The sequence below is a fragment of the Vanessa atalanta genome, chromosome 22 (genome assembly GCF_905147765.1).
Source record: "Vanessa atalanta chromosome 22, ilVanAtal1.2, whole genome shotgun sequence".
Classification (NCBI taxonomy): Eukaryota; Metazoa; Arthropoda; class Insecta; order Lepidoptera; family Nymphalidae; genus Vanessa; species Vanessa atalanta.
In genome coordinates this window covers 2,659,285-2,678,201 of record NC_061892.1, presented here as the reverse complement: position 1 = coordinate 2,678,201, position 18,917 = coordinate 2,659,285, and the positions used below count along the sequence as shown (strand labels likewise).

The 18,917-nt window shown below is 33.7% G+C and overlaps 1 protein-coding gene across 1 annotated transcript in view; it reads left to right on the top strand.

Annotated features, from left to right (window-relative positions):
* Positions 1–11,767, top strand: part of LOC125072766 (photoreceptor-specific nuclear receptor) — a 38,377-nt gene extending 26,610 nt beyond the window's left edge. Inside the window, exons 6-11 of the mRNA XM_047683451.1 lie at positions 7,732–7,880; positions 8,522–8,612; positions 9,248–9,356; positions 9,829–9,943; positions 10,273–10,392; positions 11,435–11,767. Coding sequence (XP_047539407.1) covers positions 7,732–7,880; positions 8,522–8,612; positions 9,248–9,356; positions 9,829–9,943; positions 10,273–10,392; positions 11,435–11,673 — 823 coding nt within the window. The 3' untranslated portion in view covers positions 11,674–11,767. The remainder of the gene's footprint in view (positions 1–7,731; positions 7,881–8,521; positions 8,613–9,247; positions 9,357–9,828; positions 9,944–10,272; positions 10,393–11,434) is intronic.
* The last annotated feature ends 7,150 nt before the right edge of the window (positions 11,768–18,917 follow it).

Below are 18,917 nucleotides of genomic sequence, written 5' to 3'. Positions count from 1 at the left end.
TTTATTTTATTTTGAGATTTATCGCTTATTAATAAAGTAGGTATTCGTTTGATAAATTATTACACACGTGAACACTTTCGTAGCTAGTTTGATTTTAATCGAACATATATTTACCATATGAATAAATGTTTCGACTAAAATCACTTATAGAACATCGTTGCATTTCACAACATAAAAAAAAAAAAATTTAGCTAAAAACTTTGTAGGTAAGAAGTCTAGAAAATAGCAAAAAAAGAAATATTTTACGCAAAACAATTGACTCACAATAAATTCGTGATGATTTTTATTCCAGAACATATTTAAAGTGTAACATTTAAAGCGTTTGTATAAAAATACTTTCAAAGGATCGTTATTCGTTGACTCTTCTTTCGGAAAAGCAGTCGCACATTTGTCAAGTGTTCTGGAAACGCGTTCCGTTTCTTTGTGTTTGTCGTTACCTTCAATAGGATAATCACATTATTATCTCTGAGAGACGAAATATACGCGTTGATAATTTACTATGAACTATTTAAATATTTATTTAACATATATACGTGTTAGACAATTATATTATTTCAGTTTTGTCAAAGTAAAAACTACCACCGATACGAAGAAAGATTAAGAATTGAAAAAAAAAAACAGTGACATGTACTCGCGTTTTCAATACAATAAAGATATAATCAAGAGGTGATCTTGTCTTTCTCATAGATATCTGATCTTAGATTACCAATAAAGTAATATTATTTCAAAGTAAGACACATGCTTTTAGAATTCACGATACGAAGCAGTTTTTTTCGCCGCAAGTTTTTTTATTATTATACTCTTATTAATTCTAGGAATTGAGACAGTTTGACTTTGTTTTTAAATAATACAAATACTTTTCCCCTCAATCAAACTAAAAATAAACACTATTCTATCTATCTTACTCATTTTCGTTTATAACTAGCGACCCGCCCCTGCTTCGCGCGGGTGCAATGCTGATACTAAATATATGTACTACAGAATGTCTTACAATATTCACAGTTGCTCAGTCATTAGACAATACAAACCGCTATGTCCCTGCGCTTTTAATCTGTAATATCTTAGAACATATTCATTTCAATTACATGCTGTGAAGGGCCATATTGATCTATATTAAATTCAAGTACTTAATTGAATAAGGATTAATGCTGTATTGCTTAAAATCGCTTTGAAAATAAGCTATTATTTCTCGTAAAAAGTAAAGAATAAAAAATGGTTGTTGTGAGCTATCCCTAAACGATAGACATATACCATCGCGGACTATTTTGAAGACTTTTAAGGTGTACAATACTGTAGTACATTATTTTGATCTATCTCGTAGGGTTCTGCCAGCATTTGCTGTGTAAGCAGCAAAAGCTGGCAGGCTGTGTTTATTTACGACATCACCTCCGAAACCTCTAAAATTATCAGTGTTTATCAACTCTGTTGTGCATATAAACCTTCCCCTTGAATTAATCTATCTATTTAAAAAAATGAATCAAAATACGTTGTGTAATTTTAAAGATCTAAGCCTACATATGGACAGACAGCGGTAAGCGACTTTGTTTTATACTATGTAATGAATAATAAATACCAAAATAATTGTATATTTATAGATTTCAGTTCATCAATGATGAGCACTTTTGGATTATCCTTTTTTTATTTCTTACTTACGTTACAACATATTTAGCAAGGAGGTCCATTTTTACTTAAAGGTTTTGAATATAAGTTATATAACTGTTTTTTTGCGATAATCTTATAGAATATTTTATACTATTTATTTTGTTTTAACTTGACATCAAGCAATACATCATTTAACCGATTACTATTATGTAAACGGGCGGGAAAACGGCGGCGGGTTTTTCTAATACTATATAATACCTACAAGTTCTTAATTTTATTTACACTATCCTAAAGATAAAGATACAGAGTATGTACGAGTTGACAAGTAAAGTTATCAAAGGGAATCTCATCGGCAACAATATTGTCCGAAACACTTACAATTTTTTTTTTCTACTTCCTTGAAGATCGATTTATTTTCAAAAAAGTAGATTCATTACAACGCTACAGACAAGCTAAGAAACTTTTATGTGGTGATCAGCAGACTTACGGGTGCTGATCACTGGCTCTCAGTCTTTTATATAGATGTGATTAAAAAAACATATAAAAAAGTCTATTCCAATAACATAAAATACAATATACCAAGGTACTTAAATAACTTGTGGTGTGTATAAATATAACGTCCTTATTATAAAGCGTGAACGCCAAGCCAAGGTTAATAATAGCTAGGGTCAAGCCCCTGACGTCAAGCCACTGAGACGTGTACATCAAGCTTCGAGACAATTGATCAAAGGTTGGTCGCGGATGACCGCTTGCTTAATCCATCCGCCATATAACCTGCCGGATTGACGTTTACTATGATGTCTGATACAAATATACCTTCATATAGTCAGGGCCGGACCGTAAGTTTAGGGGGCCCAGGGCTAAAAATACTTAGGGACCCATCTAAGACATATCTGAACGTAGACTTGAATTAAATTAATTGAATGGGTTTGATTAATTGCAATCGCAGGACTGCAAACCATACGATCTGTTTAATTTAATAAAGTTATGGATTCTTTCGAATTAACGTCTATTTTTGACTTTGCCTTGACTTAGCTGGGGCCCCTTGGATCCACGGGGCCCTGGTCTGAAGCCCAAAAAGTGATGTGGTAGATCCGACCCTGCATATACTAAGAAAGAAAGCGTTTATTCGATTCAATAAACATTGCATACAAGCTAATAAACTATGACTAACAAAATATGTCAATGAAATTTTGACCCTCATGTGACGCCGCGCAGTGTGTTTTGTGAAAAGTCGAAATTACAAATTTATTTTTAATGTAAATGACAGAAATTTTATGTTTAATGTAAATGTTCGAGTCAAAAATCTAGATCAGAATATACTTTACACAAATAAGCTGTTACAAGTACTTTTGCTATTTTTATAGCATCGGTCGAATGGGACACCTGATGTTGGTTGATCACCACTGATTTAACCATTTCTTATATTTATAACCAATGCGCCACCGACCATGGAAACTGAGATATTATATCCCTTGTAAGTGTAGTTCACCGGCTTACTCATCCTACAAACTGGAACACAACAACACCAAATATGACTGCTTTGCGGTAGCATAAATAATGAAGAATAGGAGGCCCTAGGACCTAGTACTAGGATCTAGGACATTCTTAAAACCCTAACACCAAGTAGGTATATCGTTTAACAAGTTTCAATCAAATGTCTAACAAAAATCTATCTACCTACCTACCTACCGAAAAGAAACATTATAAAGTCAGTTTTTTCTAGACATTTTAATTCGATAGGGATAAAATACAATTAGAGCCGAGATGGCCCAATGGTTAGAACGCGTGCATCTTAAACGATGATTTCGGTTTCAAACCCAGGCACCAATGAATTTTCATGTGCTTAATTTGTCTTTATAATTCATCTCGTGCTCGGCGGTGAAGGAAAACATCGTGAGGAAACCTGCATGTGTCTAATTTCAACGAAATTCTGCCATGTGTATTCCACCAACCCGCATTAGAGCAGCGTGGTGGAATATGCTCCATACCTTCGCCTCAAAGGGAGAAGAAGCCTTAGCCCAGCAGTGGGAAATTTACAGGCTGTTTATGTATGTTATGTAAAATAAAATAAAATTATTATTTGTCCTGTATGGAAATAAACGAATGCTAAATAACTCCATGTAATCTCCTTTTTTATCTACAACATAAATAAATAGTTTGTCGAGTTATACGCCTTATTAAATACGAATGATTTATATTCTCGATAAAAAAATAACTTAGTCCCATAATGTGATATTCAATTTAAGAAAATGTACAATATCATAAACATTTGGCAGTCAAATCTTACCAATTGCGGGGAGTGCACATTTGCGTACCAGTAAATCATGTATGAGCACTCGTTATGCTAATGTAATATTTGTAGAGCTTTGCCGCGTCGGCTATGGGAGTTTTATGGGGTCTAGGGGCCATGGTGCGAGGTGGTACGGTTTAGAAAACAACAGAAAGCCATCTACTATATGATCGTTTTATTTGGAAAGATGATTGTTATTTTTTTTGGCTCTGTGGATAAAGTGTTGAAGTTTATTACTTCAATACATATTTAAATTTGGAATATAATCGTTGATAAACTTTTACAATATCAATCTAAGTACATATATACCTATTGGGGAGTTTTATCATAAATTTAAACTTAAACCGAAGCTAGCCTATTCCAATCGAAGTATAATAAAGATAAACAAACCTTAGATTAACGTATTTCATGCGATTTGCTAATAACTCAGCTGTATTGTGCACTACTAAGAGCTTATGAATAATATATCTTTATTAATAAAACAACACTATTACACTTAACAATTTTTATCCATTTTAATTTTAATTCCAAAAATCCGATAACATTTCGTCGACGTTGCAATGAATATGCATAGATCAATCAAGTTCTTGACCAATTATATCACGTCAATTTGCTGTCAAATATTGTTTATTTATCTTTACTCCTATTATAGTTGGAATAGAGTATATGTCAACTCCTTTTTAAAATATATATATATTGAAATACGTCTAGTGCAGTCTAATATCATTTTTTTAGCATTTGCAGCCCGTAAATGTCCCACTGCTGGGATAAAGGACTCCTCTCCTTTGCGGCGCTGCTCCAATGCGGGTTGGCGGAATACACATGTGTCAGAATTTCGTTGAAATTAGACACTTGCAGGTTTCCTCACGATGTTTTCCTTCACCGCCGAGCACGAGATGAATTATAAACATAAATTAAGCACATGAAATTTCAGTGGTGTCTGTCTGGGTTTGAACCCGAAATCATCGGTTAAGATGCACGCGTTCTAACCATTGGGCCATCTCGACTCATATCATTAATAAAATAGTAAAAGAATTTAACGTTTCGGTTTCCACTGCATCTAAACACCTTCTCTCCTCTTAAGGAGTCTTGGATCTTATTCCACGCTCCTGGTCACCTGGAGTGAGAATTTCGTGAATGGTTACTTTTTTTAACAAGCATTCTTAGCCTGATTGGTGACTAGAAAAGTGCTTGAAAATTTAATTAAATTATAGAAAAAGACTGTCTTTAATTTTCAATAATTATTTTTTCTTAATAGTTTTCTTTTAAATTACATATTTAAAACAATTCATCGTCAACAAAAATAATATTTTTTTTCTTATAGAAATTTCCACTACAAAAATTTACTTATTGAAATTTTACGTACTTATTTCAGATCAATCAGTAATCCTTGATAAATAAATTTAATTATTTTAAAAACAGTCGTTGAATTGATTCCCTTTTTTTTCAAAACATTCGACTAATTCTCGTTTTATTAATGTTTTTTATCATAATATAAAACTACCAACCTGAAATGATAAGAATTGATCTTAAACGTCTTCGAAATAGATGTTTATATACTAATGTTTGTTTTGACAAATTGGAACGTGTTATGAACAAATGATTCCACAATACCTACATTAATTACTTTGAAAGATAAAAGTTTATTAATATTAAAATAATAAACGTATCTTGACAATATATAAGTCTACATTTCGTTTTTTTTTTAATACCAATAATATTTTTATGTATTGATTGAAACAGATTATAAATGTATTATTTAGATACATTTGGGCTTCCTCACGATGTTTTATAAGCACAAACTAAGCACCATAGAAATTCAGTGCTGCGTTTGGTAGTCACCAAGTTCAAGTAACAGAAACATTTGAAGCCACACTACCTCACAACTCAAAATCTATTTCAAATAAACGTGTCGAATTCTACTTACAAGCTCTCATTTTAAAACCACTTGACAACCGTCAAAACGCTCCTGTGCCGCATCTCATCCGACCGCAACTCTCCACTCGACTCTACTTACATCTTATTTTATACTAGACTTACATTGCCACCGTTACAAAAAGTTAGATTTAAAGGAGAACACTAGAGTACAACCTATTACATAATCATTTTTATTCTATTTTTATTACATAAGTAGGCGGACGAGCCAATGAGCAGCTGATGATAAGTAGTCACAATCACCCTTAGAAATTGGCGCAGTAATTATTAATAATTGCGACTGGGAACCTTCAAAAAAAAAGAGCGTACTCCTTCCTAAAAGGCCGGCAACGCACCTGCAACCCCCCTGGTGTTGCAGATGTCCATGGGCGGTGGTAATCACTTTCCATCAGGTGAGCCTCCTGCTCGTTTGCCCCCTATAACATAAAAAAAAGTAAGATGTACATCGCCAATACGCCAACCTTGAAATATCATACATTTGGTCCCTTATAACTTTAGCTCATCCTTGAAATCAGAACACAACGTACTGGTGGTACCTACCCAGACGGGCTTGCACAAATCCCTACCATAAATACATAACAGAACAGCATTCCCGTCACTACGAAAATGTTTTACTCTTTTCTTAATAACTTTCATTATTATATCTGAGGGTTGGAACATTCTTCAAAAGTCCTAAACATTAATCATAACATTGATAATTATATATTTTAGCGTACTGAACCTTGGACATAGCTTGATGATATTAAACAAGACCGTTTTAGATCTGGAATTCCCTTTTACGTCAATACAAGTCGCTGATGGTTCGTTGATAACTAATCACGTGCAAACTTAATTAATATAATGGAATAATTGTTTGTTTTCTATTCACAAATGGCTCTAAATATGGTGATATTATATTGTTCGGGTTTTCACCCGAGTAGAATTTAATTTACATATATCTATTACGTACCTGGATGCACACAAAGTATTCTAATCGTAATAATTGAACTACACTACACTCAACAAAATTAAAGAAGGTATACACGACTCTCACGTCTACAGAAAAGATCAAAACGCCCTCTTGTTACTTTAATACCAATAGTTGGGTACTCCTGTTGTACTTCAAGAGATTCCTAATTCTATAAACCTACTGATAACTACCTAACCACCTACACACGGAGGCTGGTGTGATAATCTCAAAGATAGAACAAGTGTCTCGCATCAAAACAATTTCTCATTTAATCTTCGGTTCAACAGCCGAATGTAGCAGACAAGTGTGTGTATGTGTGTAAAAGTATATAAATCGTACAGATCAACGAGTGATCTCACTAATATAACCCAATCACGGCAAATCCAACACAACTGGAAATAGATCAGGTGCAGGACTAACGTTCTCTCTGAAGCACGGGAGTGTGAGAACTCCAAACTTCAAAGTTGAAGTTTATTTTAAAGTTAGGCCATGCGGTTAAATTATAAGTAGGATTTGATGTATTCAATCCGTAAATAATATCATTAAGTCTTGGTGCAAATATAGCCTGTATGATGATAAAAAATAGGTGTATTCTTTGATAGCAGACTAAATATATGTTCAAATAAATAAAAAACCGGCCAAATACGAGCAGTACTCTTGCACGAAGTGTTCCGTACCATTATCTATAAAAATGGCAAAAAAGTTTCTTACAGTTGTATGTTAGTTTTTTTTAAATATTATAAGTCTTTATATGTATATATACATTATAATAATTATTAATTACCTAATCAACCTTAAATATATATATATATATATATTTAGTTAAATACTGATGTATCTTTTTCAGGGAAGAAGACAGCAAAGTTTAAACAAATAAATATCATATTTATAAATTTATTCGTTATATTTGAAATTATGTAATATTACATTTTTTAAAATCTTTATCTTTCAGACCACCTGTATCTCTTGCAATGGCGTTATCCCCAGCGCGTTATCCATTGCTGTCACCACATTACGCGCCACTACCACCACCTCAGCCAACTCAGCCACCACAACCAGATTCATCACACGATCATGATCACGCACATTCTGATAGCGATGGTAAGTTATTTATGAAGTCTTTCAGACAGAATTTAACTCATTGCGAATAATCTCAAGAATTTTTAAACATCAAATGTTTAACGAACGGTAAATAAATACTTTTATGTAATCATAATAAAAGGGAAACTTGCTCAATGAAACCTGAATTGGATTATTGTATTATTATTTAAAATAGGTCGTCTAACAAATGGACCTACTGAAATCCTATGAATGATTAGTTGAGGATTTCACCTGGCTAGTTACCATCACTAGCCAGGATTTCAAACCGAGACGTCATTATCAACAGCCGTACAAGTTACTAGACCTACTGGTCTGGTCTGGTAGTAGTAGCAGTAGCTAGCAATAATACCTCTTATTTCGAAGAGAACGCGAATGTTGAAAGCCTTGAAACATTAATTGCTATCGAAAACAAAACCTAATATCATTGAAATACTAGTTTTTATATCAAGGCAACATTTATCAACAACTGCACTTTTTGATTCCAACAATATAATAATATAATATTATTTGTCTTCAAACTAGAAATATAGATTTTAAATTATATTCCAAAATAGACTAGTATTTCCTGAAAAAAACCAATTCAAACAAACAGACTCACCGACTTTATAAAAATTAATATAGATATTAATTAAACATTTCAGACGATAGTATTGACGTGACCAACGAAGAGGACTCCACGTCTTACTCGCCACCAGCAGCGCCTGGTTACCCTCAAAACTGCATACCATACGGGTGAGTCCACTTCTGACGAAATAATACAATCAACGGAAATCTTAGTGATTAAAATGTCATCTTCCACTGTCGAGGAAATTTCCTTAATAGTCCATTTGGAAGGAACCAAAAATTTACAAATGATTGACGGACGCGTCGAGCGACTTTGTTTTATACTAAAAACTTTATTGAAAATTGGTTGATTTTAGCTTCTATATTTGCTACTAATACTATGGATACTTTTATAAGCTTCGCCGAATCAAGTAATAATTTACTAAATATAATTAAACACAACATTTAACCTTATAATTTTGTCTTTACAGATTCTAAATAATCGATTCAAAACTGAAACTGTCCGAATCATTCGGATAATCCGAAATAATTTCCTATCCGTAACTGTATCTGAAAGCGATAAAATATTGTTCACATATCCGTATCCAGACTTACATATCCGTAACATCCCTGCACACGCTCATAAGAAAGCGTCATTACGTTTGGCGTCACGCCATACAAATCGACACTTACTTCCAAGACGCGCCAATATATATTTCTCAGGATAAATATTTGTATTGTCTGTAGGCAACAATCAAACGGTCCATTTACGATTATTCCTAAGTGTCTCTGTAGATTTGTGTAAGTTTTATTTCATTTAACAGCCCATTAGGCGTGGAAAGTGCAGCTGAAACGGCGGCCCGACTTCTATTCATGGCTGTTAAATGGGCTAAGAATCTACCGTCCTTTGCCAGCCTCGCGTTTCGAGACCAAGTAAGTTCGCATTTATTGAGTACACACTCATATATACACGCACATTCATACACATTGGTATACTAACTACATTAAAGATTGTAACATTAGATCATAACATTTATTCAAAACGCTGTTCTAGTTTTCTTATTATTAAACGCAGAAAACCAATTTCTAATATTGCTAAACTTTTGTCTTTTTTTGTTACCAAATAAATTCTACGATATATATATGTCATATAAAATGTCACATAATAAAAAAAAATAAACGAAACCATCTCATTCATCATCATTATCATCATCCATCGGTAATTAGACACAATTTACGCCACCGCAGCAAAAAAGAAAATCTGCTAATGCACCTTTATAGGATAGGTTTTATTTTATTTTTTTATTATATATATTTAAAAAAAAAAAAATATTTTTGGGTGATACGTAAGTATCAAAATCGCTTTTCATTCTATAAGTTAGTGGAATGTTTCGTCGGCTCGCAGGTGATACTGCTGGAGGAGGCGTGGTCGGAGCTGTTCCTGCTGAACGCCATCCAGTGGTGCGCTCCGCTGGACGCCGCCTGCGCCGCTTTATTTGGTACTGAACAAGCTGACCAAGGTTTGGATTGGTTTGGAAGTTCACTCTTATCTTTTTCTTGTTTAAAAAATATTTTATTTAGTATTTGTAATATATCTAGATTGTCAACATTTTTGTTCAACATCTGACACATGTGTGCAAAGTTTTTGACAAAAAAAGATTTACTGTCACAAGGGTGGTTTTGAGCTTTCATATTTTGTTAAAAAATTCGATTCGTTTATTCGAAAAGAATGAATATTCTAATCGCGTATCAATTATAATCTGAAAACAGAAAGAGGAGCTAACGGTAAATAGCTCGCGACACTTGTCAATGGTTCGTTTAAAAATGAAAGCATCCCAACCGTGCGCAGAGAGCGGCGGCGGCTCGGCGGCGCTGCGGCGCCTGCGCGAGGTGGTGGCGCGCTACCGCAGCGTGCTGGTGGACCCCGCCGAGTTCGCCTGCATGAAGGCCATCGTGCTCTTCAAGTCCGGTAGCTGCCAGCTCACACGCGGTCATTCGTTACCGTCGTTATACATTCTCGTGTTTCGTAACTCCACTCAACACAATGTCGACACATTTACAAGCGAGATATGAAGTGAACTCTTACAGAATCGCACTTAATTATGTATATAAAATCTTAAAAAATCTCTGCTCTATCGAAATATATAAAAAAATCAATTCAAACTCTATTTTGTAAATTCACCTTATTTGGCAAAGAGAACTGAATTCGTTTATCACTTTTTTTTAATTTATTTTAGATAGACTGGCAAAAAAACCACCATAGTAAGTACCATATTAGTAAGTGGTTACCAACCTTTGCCATCGGTATTGCACATTAACCATTCCTAACATAACCAATCCACCAACCTCTTGAACTAAGATGTTATATCACTTGTGTATGTAATTACACTGGTTCACTCACCCTTCAAATCGGAACACGACATTTCAATACCATTATTATATCAAGACAATGTCGCGTACTTTGTGACACTTCACGGTCGTGTTCAGCTTTCGAGATTATTCTTAAAGAACTTAGCTTTACACCTCACATCAACATAAAATAGATAGCATTAAAATAGTCAGTCGAAAGGAAGCGCTAATGCACTAAAACTATACAGTTGAAAAGTGAGATTTAAACATTACTCAGTAAAGATCATTTCCCTAATTAGCAGTTTGGTGCTTCAGTCGTTCTTCCTTTGGACTGGCGATGCGTATTCTAATATGATAACTATATTGTATTTAATATAACTCATATTGTATTTGCTTTTCGAAATGTATTTTTTATTATGTGCAAATGCACTAATAAACATTATGTAATGGGTCAATGAAAACGCATTATTTTGTCTCTTTCTGATATTAGTAATTCGACATTTAAAAGAAGTAGACAGCTGGAAATATTTTTTGTAGAAAATCTCAATTGAAATAGTTTTTTAAAAAAGTACCTATATACTCTTATCTAAAAATATTCTCATTTATACAATAATTGACCCTATGTGTTATCTATAATTCATTTATTATAATGTTAATTCCAGAAACCCGAGGTCTAAAAGACCCCCTCCAAATTGAAAATCTCCAAGACCAAGCGCAGGTTATGTTGATGACTCACGCGCGGACCGCTCACGGGGCCGCCCCGGCGAGGTTCGGCAGGTTACTCCTCCTCCTCCCCCTGCTCCGCCTCGTCACCCCCCCGCAGCTGGAGAGGGAGTTCTTTTCTAAGACAATCGGTCAAACGCCCATGGAAAAGGTGTTGGCTGATATGTACAAAAATTAGGTATCCGGCTCGAAGGACCTTTGTTTGTATATAACGCTTCTATTTTATATTAGTCTTCGCTGAGAGAATGCGTTCCTAATAATTACTAAGAATACACGAAGTAACTTTGTAATAGCGTAAAACATCCGATAAAATAATTAATCGTTATTTATTTCAATGATTTATTATTTTAGTTTTTTTTAGTCGAATACGTTTGTTACTATTTCGCATCTTAACTAACCGATCGTTTAAATACTTCTGATGCGTTGTCAGGTGTACAGAAGGACAGAATACTTAACATCTTCCTCCAAACGCAAGTCCACGAAAACATGCTTTAAATAAACAGGTAACAATGTCACAGTGTTACAATGTTATATCAAATCAATTCTTAGTTTATCGGCTTTAGATGCCGACAGGGCACAGATTACAATGTTAGAGGCCATTCATTTATTACATAAGACTATTTTCGCTTCTTTTTGACCACCTAAATCCCCCCCCCCCCCTTATAAGATTTAAAATTTATTACGTAAGAATCTAAACGAAAAAATGATTAAACGTTTGTTTTATTTTAGTGTTTCTGTTTTAAAGAATCCATTTTTTTTAACATTTATTTGTAATTTAAAAGGTACTAATCTTTTATTTTATTTATTTTGTGGCCGCCCGTTGCCATGGAAACGGAAATATTGTTTTATACCAATACGCATCCGGGCGAACCTCGACAGTCGAACCTTTTTCAATTAATTTTAACTTTGCGCATTTTTTGATCTTACGTAAGAACTGTCGAGAACCCTCCCACCCCTTTGTAAAAATATAAGACATGGTCGATCCCCTCCCCTCTAAATCGTCTTACGTAATAAATGAATGGCGCTTATATAAATTGTTTATTAACAATGACAGACATCAGAAATGTATTCTCTCAGTGATTTGACATTAGTTGCAATTAAGATACGTTTGTAAATATTCAAAATGTCGTATTCTAGTACTGTAGTCGATGTGAAATATGAATATAGTCGTAGTACGTCATTAATTTATTAATTATAGATGATGATATTAGTTAATTATGAATTGTAAAAACGCAAAAAGGCCTAGCGTAGTCGTACGTAATAATTTTAGTTTGACATATTTAACTAGTCGAGTTATTTATTTTACGTTCTTCCAATGTTGCATTCAGAATCGTATCCTCGCGAACATTCACGGGCTTAAATATATTTAATGTATTTTGAAATATCAATTATATATTAATAAAACATAATATAATATATCTCTGTACATATATAGATTATTGGAGTAACACTAGTCATGTTTATTGAATCATTATTTAAGCTGTATATACATGAGTATGCTTTTAAAGAAACGTCTGAAATGTCTGATAATTATTTATAAATACTACGAGTAGAATAGTAAGACATAAAGTCTATAACACAATTAAAAAAAATAATAAACGAGGCACAGAACACAATGCGTTATATTTATTATCTGTATCACTTGTCTAGATATTGTCTGCGTTAAGATTAAAGTTTTTTTTTAAATCTATATTGGAAATATAATTAAAGGATTTTTTTTCTGGCATCTGCTTAAAAATCTAGACATGTTTTTATTATTTATATGTCAAGATAGATTGTCGAAGCTGAGAACGCATCGAAAATAATAGTGGCCAACGGTTGGCCATTAGGGACACGCACACTAGTAAAGCAGTATGACGTTCGGCGAGTGTCAAGCGTGGCTGTCACGCACACCAAGATAACATTATTAGTGCGACACTCTATCTTGATATATAACTTTAACCCTTTTAATTTAAATACAAGAGCATACTTTAAGGAATTTCAATTAATAAAACCTCTTTTAAAACAAACTCATTTTTAACTTCGCCTGTAGACAAATAAAAAAAAGTTTTTTTGTATCCTTTATTATAATTTAAATTCAGTATTAAAATAAGGCTTTCGCCAGAACTGCTAATTGTAACAATTATAGCGGTACGCAATTAAATAAATGTTACACATAGAATATGTTTATTATTTCTGTCTACAATATTTGTTAAGTGTTAATAGCAATAAGAAAAACAAGCTTAGGTATCATTGTTCGAATCTTCATCCTCCTGCCCTTATCCCAATTTGCTTGGGGTCGGCGCAGCATGTCTTCTTCTTCCATACTTCTCTGTCTGACGTCATCTCACAAGTAACTTTCTTTCCAGCCATATCTTTCACACAATCCATCCATCGTTTCTTTCTCTCGGGTTTTTTTGCACCATGAGTTTATAGTTAAGACGCACCTAAACTTTTATAATAAAACTACCATTTGAAATATTTGAATTTACGATGTGTAGGCTTGACAATTAAATAAACAATAAAGATTAATAAATATTGGACAACATCACATACATTACTCTGATCCCATGGTAAGTAGCTAAAGAATTTATGTTATGGAGAATCAGAAGTAACGACGGTATCATAAACACCCAGACCCAAGACAACATAGAAAATTAATGAACTTTTTCTACATCGACTTGGCCGGGAATCGAACCCGGGACCTCGGAGTGGCGTACCCATGAAAACCGGAGTACACACTACTTGACCACGGAGGTCGTCAAATGTACGTTATAATAATATCATATGGAAAAAGTGAACTGAGATCCTTAAATTTTTAAGTACACTCTAAACGTCAGACGACTAAATCCACAAGAAATACACAACACACATTAAACCTACATAAAAAAAAACTCTAATTCTTCTACTTTTAGGCACTTTGTTTTACACATTTTTTGCACATACCTACTAGTTTTTGGAGGAATACAGGACGGAATCCCTTAATAATTAAATCGTCTTTATATTGTCAGTGGAAAGGAGACACGACTAAAGCTACAAAATAGTGACTATGAGAACAAGGTTTACTTAGTAAAACTTATTTCTCAAAGTACATTTTGGAGCTACAAGCATCTGTGTGGTTTATTCTATCGAGAGCAATGCTTAGTATAACTGTGTATCAGTTTGAAGCATGAGTCAGCCAGTGTAACTACATGCACAAAGGACTAACTAACTAATCTCTCAATGGTTAACATTTCTTACAACGCCATATCTATGGGCGGTGATTACCCGACCCACCGGAAAATATTAATGTTGGGTAAATTTGAACATTAATAATCTAAAAAGATTGGCCTGACCCGAGAGTTCACACGTTATCTCGTGATATTATCTTCAACTTTCATGAACTCAGGGCCAAGAAAATTTCGAGAGAGAAAATTCTAAATCAAATTTTTGCGAAGTAATTGCTGGGCCGCCTGCGGGTATTTACGGGCCGTATACAAACCGCGGGTCGAAGACCTATGTACTAGAAAATAGAGGCCGTTCTTTTTTTACTTTTATCGGTACAAGTACGTTGCACGACCAGTTTATAAGCTTCTAATGATTGAATCAGACTTATTTTAAAATATTTCGCAGAGTTACGTCATTTTCATTCGCACATAGCCTTGACACGGCCATCCATTATTTAATTTTGTTTTAAAGCCAATATTAGTATAAATCTATCTTAGGTTTTAAGTCAAGCTTATTTTATAATAACCTTTATTACTTTTGACTTAAGATTTGTTTCTCTGTGTTCAATTAAATAAACAAAAAATCTGATCTAATAATACCTCAATAGTCAGTATGTTATTGACCTTTCGAGTTAAGAATTTACATACGAGGTTAGAAAATAGATTTTATTACTAATTTTGATGTAATATTTTGATATTTTTAAATTTTATATTATCATGATTGAATAGTTGCATTGTTTATTTGTTTTAATTACAGTTTCGCGAAATATACTGGATTCGATATAAATAGTAGAAAAAGGACGGTAACAATCTCGGCTTCCTCTCTATTTGAGAAAAACTTTTGGAGCTTATTCCATTAGGCTGCTTCAATGCTGCTTACGAGATTAATTATAAACATACAACTTAAGCAAATGAAAATCCAGTGGTAGGCACTAAGCTCTAGTACGGGTTCTAAGCCGTAATCAATGGTTAAAATTCACGTGTACAAACTATTCAGACCCCAGGTGTTTGGCAGTTTGCAATTGGCAGCCCCAATTGGCAGTCTTTCTATTCACTTCATTAAAACTAATAATCACGACAGAAGCGTAATATGCCTTGGCGAGGCCACGTATAAAAAATTGTTTGGGGTAAGGTAATTTGCTTAGGAAGGGAAAAGATATCTCGCAAAAGAAAAAAAAGTATATAATTTAAAAAAAATTCTTATTCATCATTATTATCTGCCACTTTTTCTAAAATTTTGGGCACTTTTAAGAAATTGCTTTTTTTGACTTTTGTCGTTTGAGAAATAAAAAAAATGGGAAGTTTTTATTAATTTTTGCTTACGCATATTGGGGGCCCTTGTGCTCCGGGGGCCCAGTATAATTGATAAGACAATAAGGCGGTAGGTACGTCCCTGAATCACGATAAAATTATATGCGATAGCCATTTTAGCGATAAAGGTATCTTGCATTGTACACCATTCTTGAATTACATTAAAGAGTACTTTGATTTGTTTTGAATGATTATTACTTAAAATTATTACACAATTAGGTATACATTTGTAAAATGATTCACACGTTACACCGTCACATACCGCGTATGTTTATCATGATATACCGTATGTATTATAAAAAGTCGTAAGTACCTCATTTAAATTCGTTGTATCGTGACTCAGTTCAATTGAAAATATTATAAGGAAATATACAACTACTACTATTATCTTTAAACCTATTTATACAACTCGAGGAAGTACGATGAATATGAAATTGAGTCAATTTATTATCGAAATACTTAATTGAGTGATTCAGTATTTCGTTATGAATCAGATTTACTTAATCGGATATAAATTTAGAATCAATCTATTTCTTAGACGAATGTTATATTTTAGGATTTACGTAGAGACAAATTAAGTTGAATTGTTTTGACGTTGGAAAACGCATTTACGTAAAATATTGAAGGAGAAGTAATTTGTATGTAGAATGTCTCCTAGATTGCTTACTCATTATTCTGAGACGCGAAGCTATTTAACCTCCCTTAGGTTAGATAGCCAGGCCAAGGCGATTAAGCGAGTCACACATCAAAGCAGAAAGGAACTGTCTCACGACAAACGCATAATCCTTCAATTGATGTATTCAATGAACTTAAGTAAGAGGTTAAATGGCCATGTGTTTATGCTGTTTTGACAGCAAATAATAAAATACTCAACAATTGTTTCCTACGGACAGGCGGCTGCTTTTAAAAGTGAGTCAAACACTTTCTGTGCGGTTTGAATGAATCTGTAATTCTACTCACCTCTGTCCGTCTGAACTTCACACGGATAAAATGCATATAAAGTTCTCCCATTACTTAGCAGATGCTTTTGGTACGTTATAAAATAAACCTATTTTTCAACTTTCAGGACGCAATAGTTTTGCCTATGCATTGATAATGAGACACGCGATTTTATTAATATAGAGTCATCCGCATAGATATGACGTAAATATCTGGCGTACTCTTATCATAAAAACTATGATCGCATAGACAATTATTACATTAATTACACAGCTAGACTGCCTAGCCTACTAGGCTCTAAGAATCAATATATATGATCATGTTTACTTGGTGGTAGAGCTTTGTGCAAGTCGGTCTGGGTAAGTACCACCCACTCATCAGATATTCTGCTGCCAAGTAGTCGTACTGAGTATTGTTGTGTTTCGGTCAACTACAGGCACAAGGGATATAACATCTTAGTTCCCAAGGTTGTTGGTGCATTGGTGATGTAAGAAATGGTTAATATTTCTTACAGTTCCACTGTTTATGGGCGGTGGTGACCAAAAGTGGCCCCTTTGTCGCCCTCGTATAATTGGAAAAGTATATTTAAAGATACTAAAGTGGTCAAGTTTACTATCAGACTTAGGTTAAACTTCCCACGATAACAATGTATTTATTAGATCTAGATAATCAATGTATAAAGGTATTATATAAAAATAAGCGAAGAAACAGTTCTGTATTTTTTTCTCCTCTGTTTGTAGACCTATTTGCTTTTAATGAAAATGACAAGCTTTTGATCTATAAAAAAATAGAAATAAAACAAGAAAGAAAGAAAAATAATCGAACATGCAAACGATTTGCGGTTAAAAAAGTTTCATTTAAACCCACATTGGTTTAGAACTAACTGTTACATAATGAGCAAAAAAATATCCAATCAATATCAATGAGAAAAAGAATAGTTTTTTGATTTGTTCGAGGCGTATTTTCTTTATGCGTGTTTACTACTTCCTAGAATATTACTCGAAATATATGTACGAACGATTTGAATTTAATTCTCCTAAGATATATTTACCATTCAGGGATTAATGTTTAAATCATCATTTAAGGAAATCGAATGATGTTCATTCGTTTACTAAAATAATATCGATGTTTGATTGTTTGACAAAAAGTGACGATCGACTTAAGTCAGTGGTTATGGTAACCGATCTAAAGTACAATAAATATATATTATTTATTCGTTTGCCACATGAAAGGATAGTAGATTTTTAAAAAATAAAATAAAATTTTGAATTCAAATACGCATGTACTGACAACCTTATCGCTGAACTTATTAACATACTCCGAATATATTAGAACCTTTGTCCGTTCTAACTAGAAAAAATAATATGCAAGTTCATTTCTCGAATCAGAAATTTTATATAGTAGATGTTAGTACGATGATTTTAGGTTTAAAATAGTGAAACTTTTCTTGTGATGAATACATTAGCAGACATCGATTTACTTACGTAGGACGTAGTATTTTTTACATACGTAGGACGGGTCGATTTTACAAATACATTACATTACATTAGCAACCCGTAAATGTCCCACAGCTGGGATAAAGGCCTCCTCTCCCTTTGAGGAGAAGGTTTGGAGCATATTCCACCACGCTGCTCCAATGCGGGTTGGCGGAATACACATGTGGCAGAATTTCGTTGAAATTAGACACATGCAGGTTTCCTCACGATGTTTTCCTTCACCTCCGAGCACGAGATGAATTATAAACACAAATTAAGCACATGAAATTTCAGTGGTGCCTGCCTGGGTTTGAACCCGAAATCATCGGTTAAGATGCACGCGTTCTGACCACTGGGCCATCTCGGCTCTTTTTTTTTCTGCCAAATACATTAAACTCAGTCAAAATTAAAATCACCGAACTTAATTAATCGAACCGACCGACCGAATTAATTTAATAGCACCAATTAATTAATTTTATACGTGTGTAATGAAATAATAATAAAAACAAATA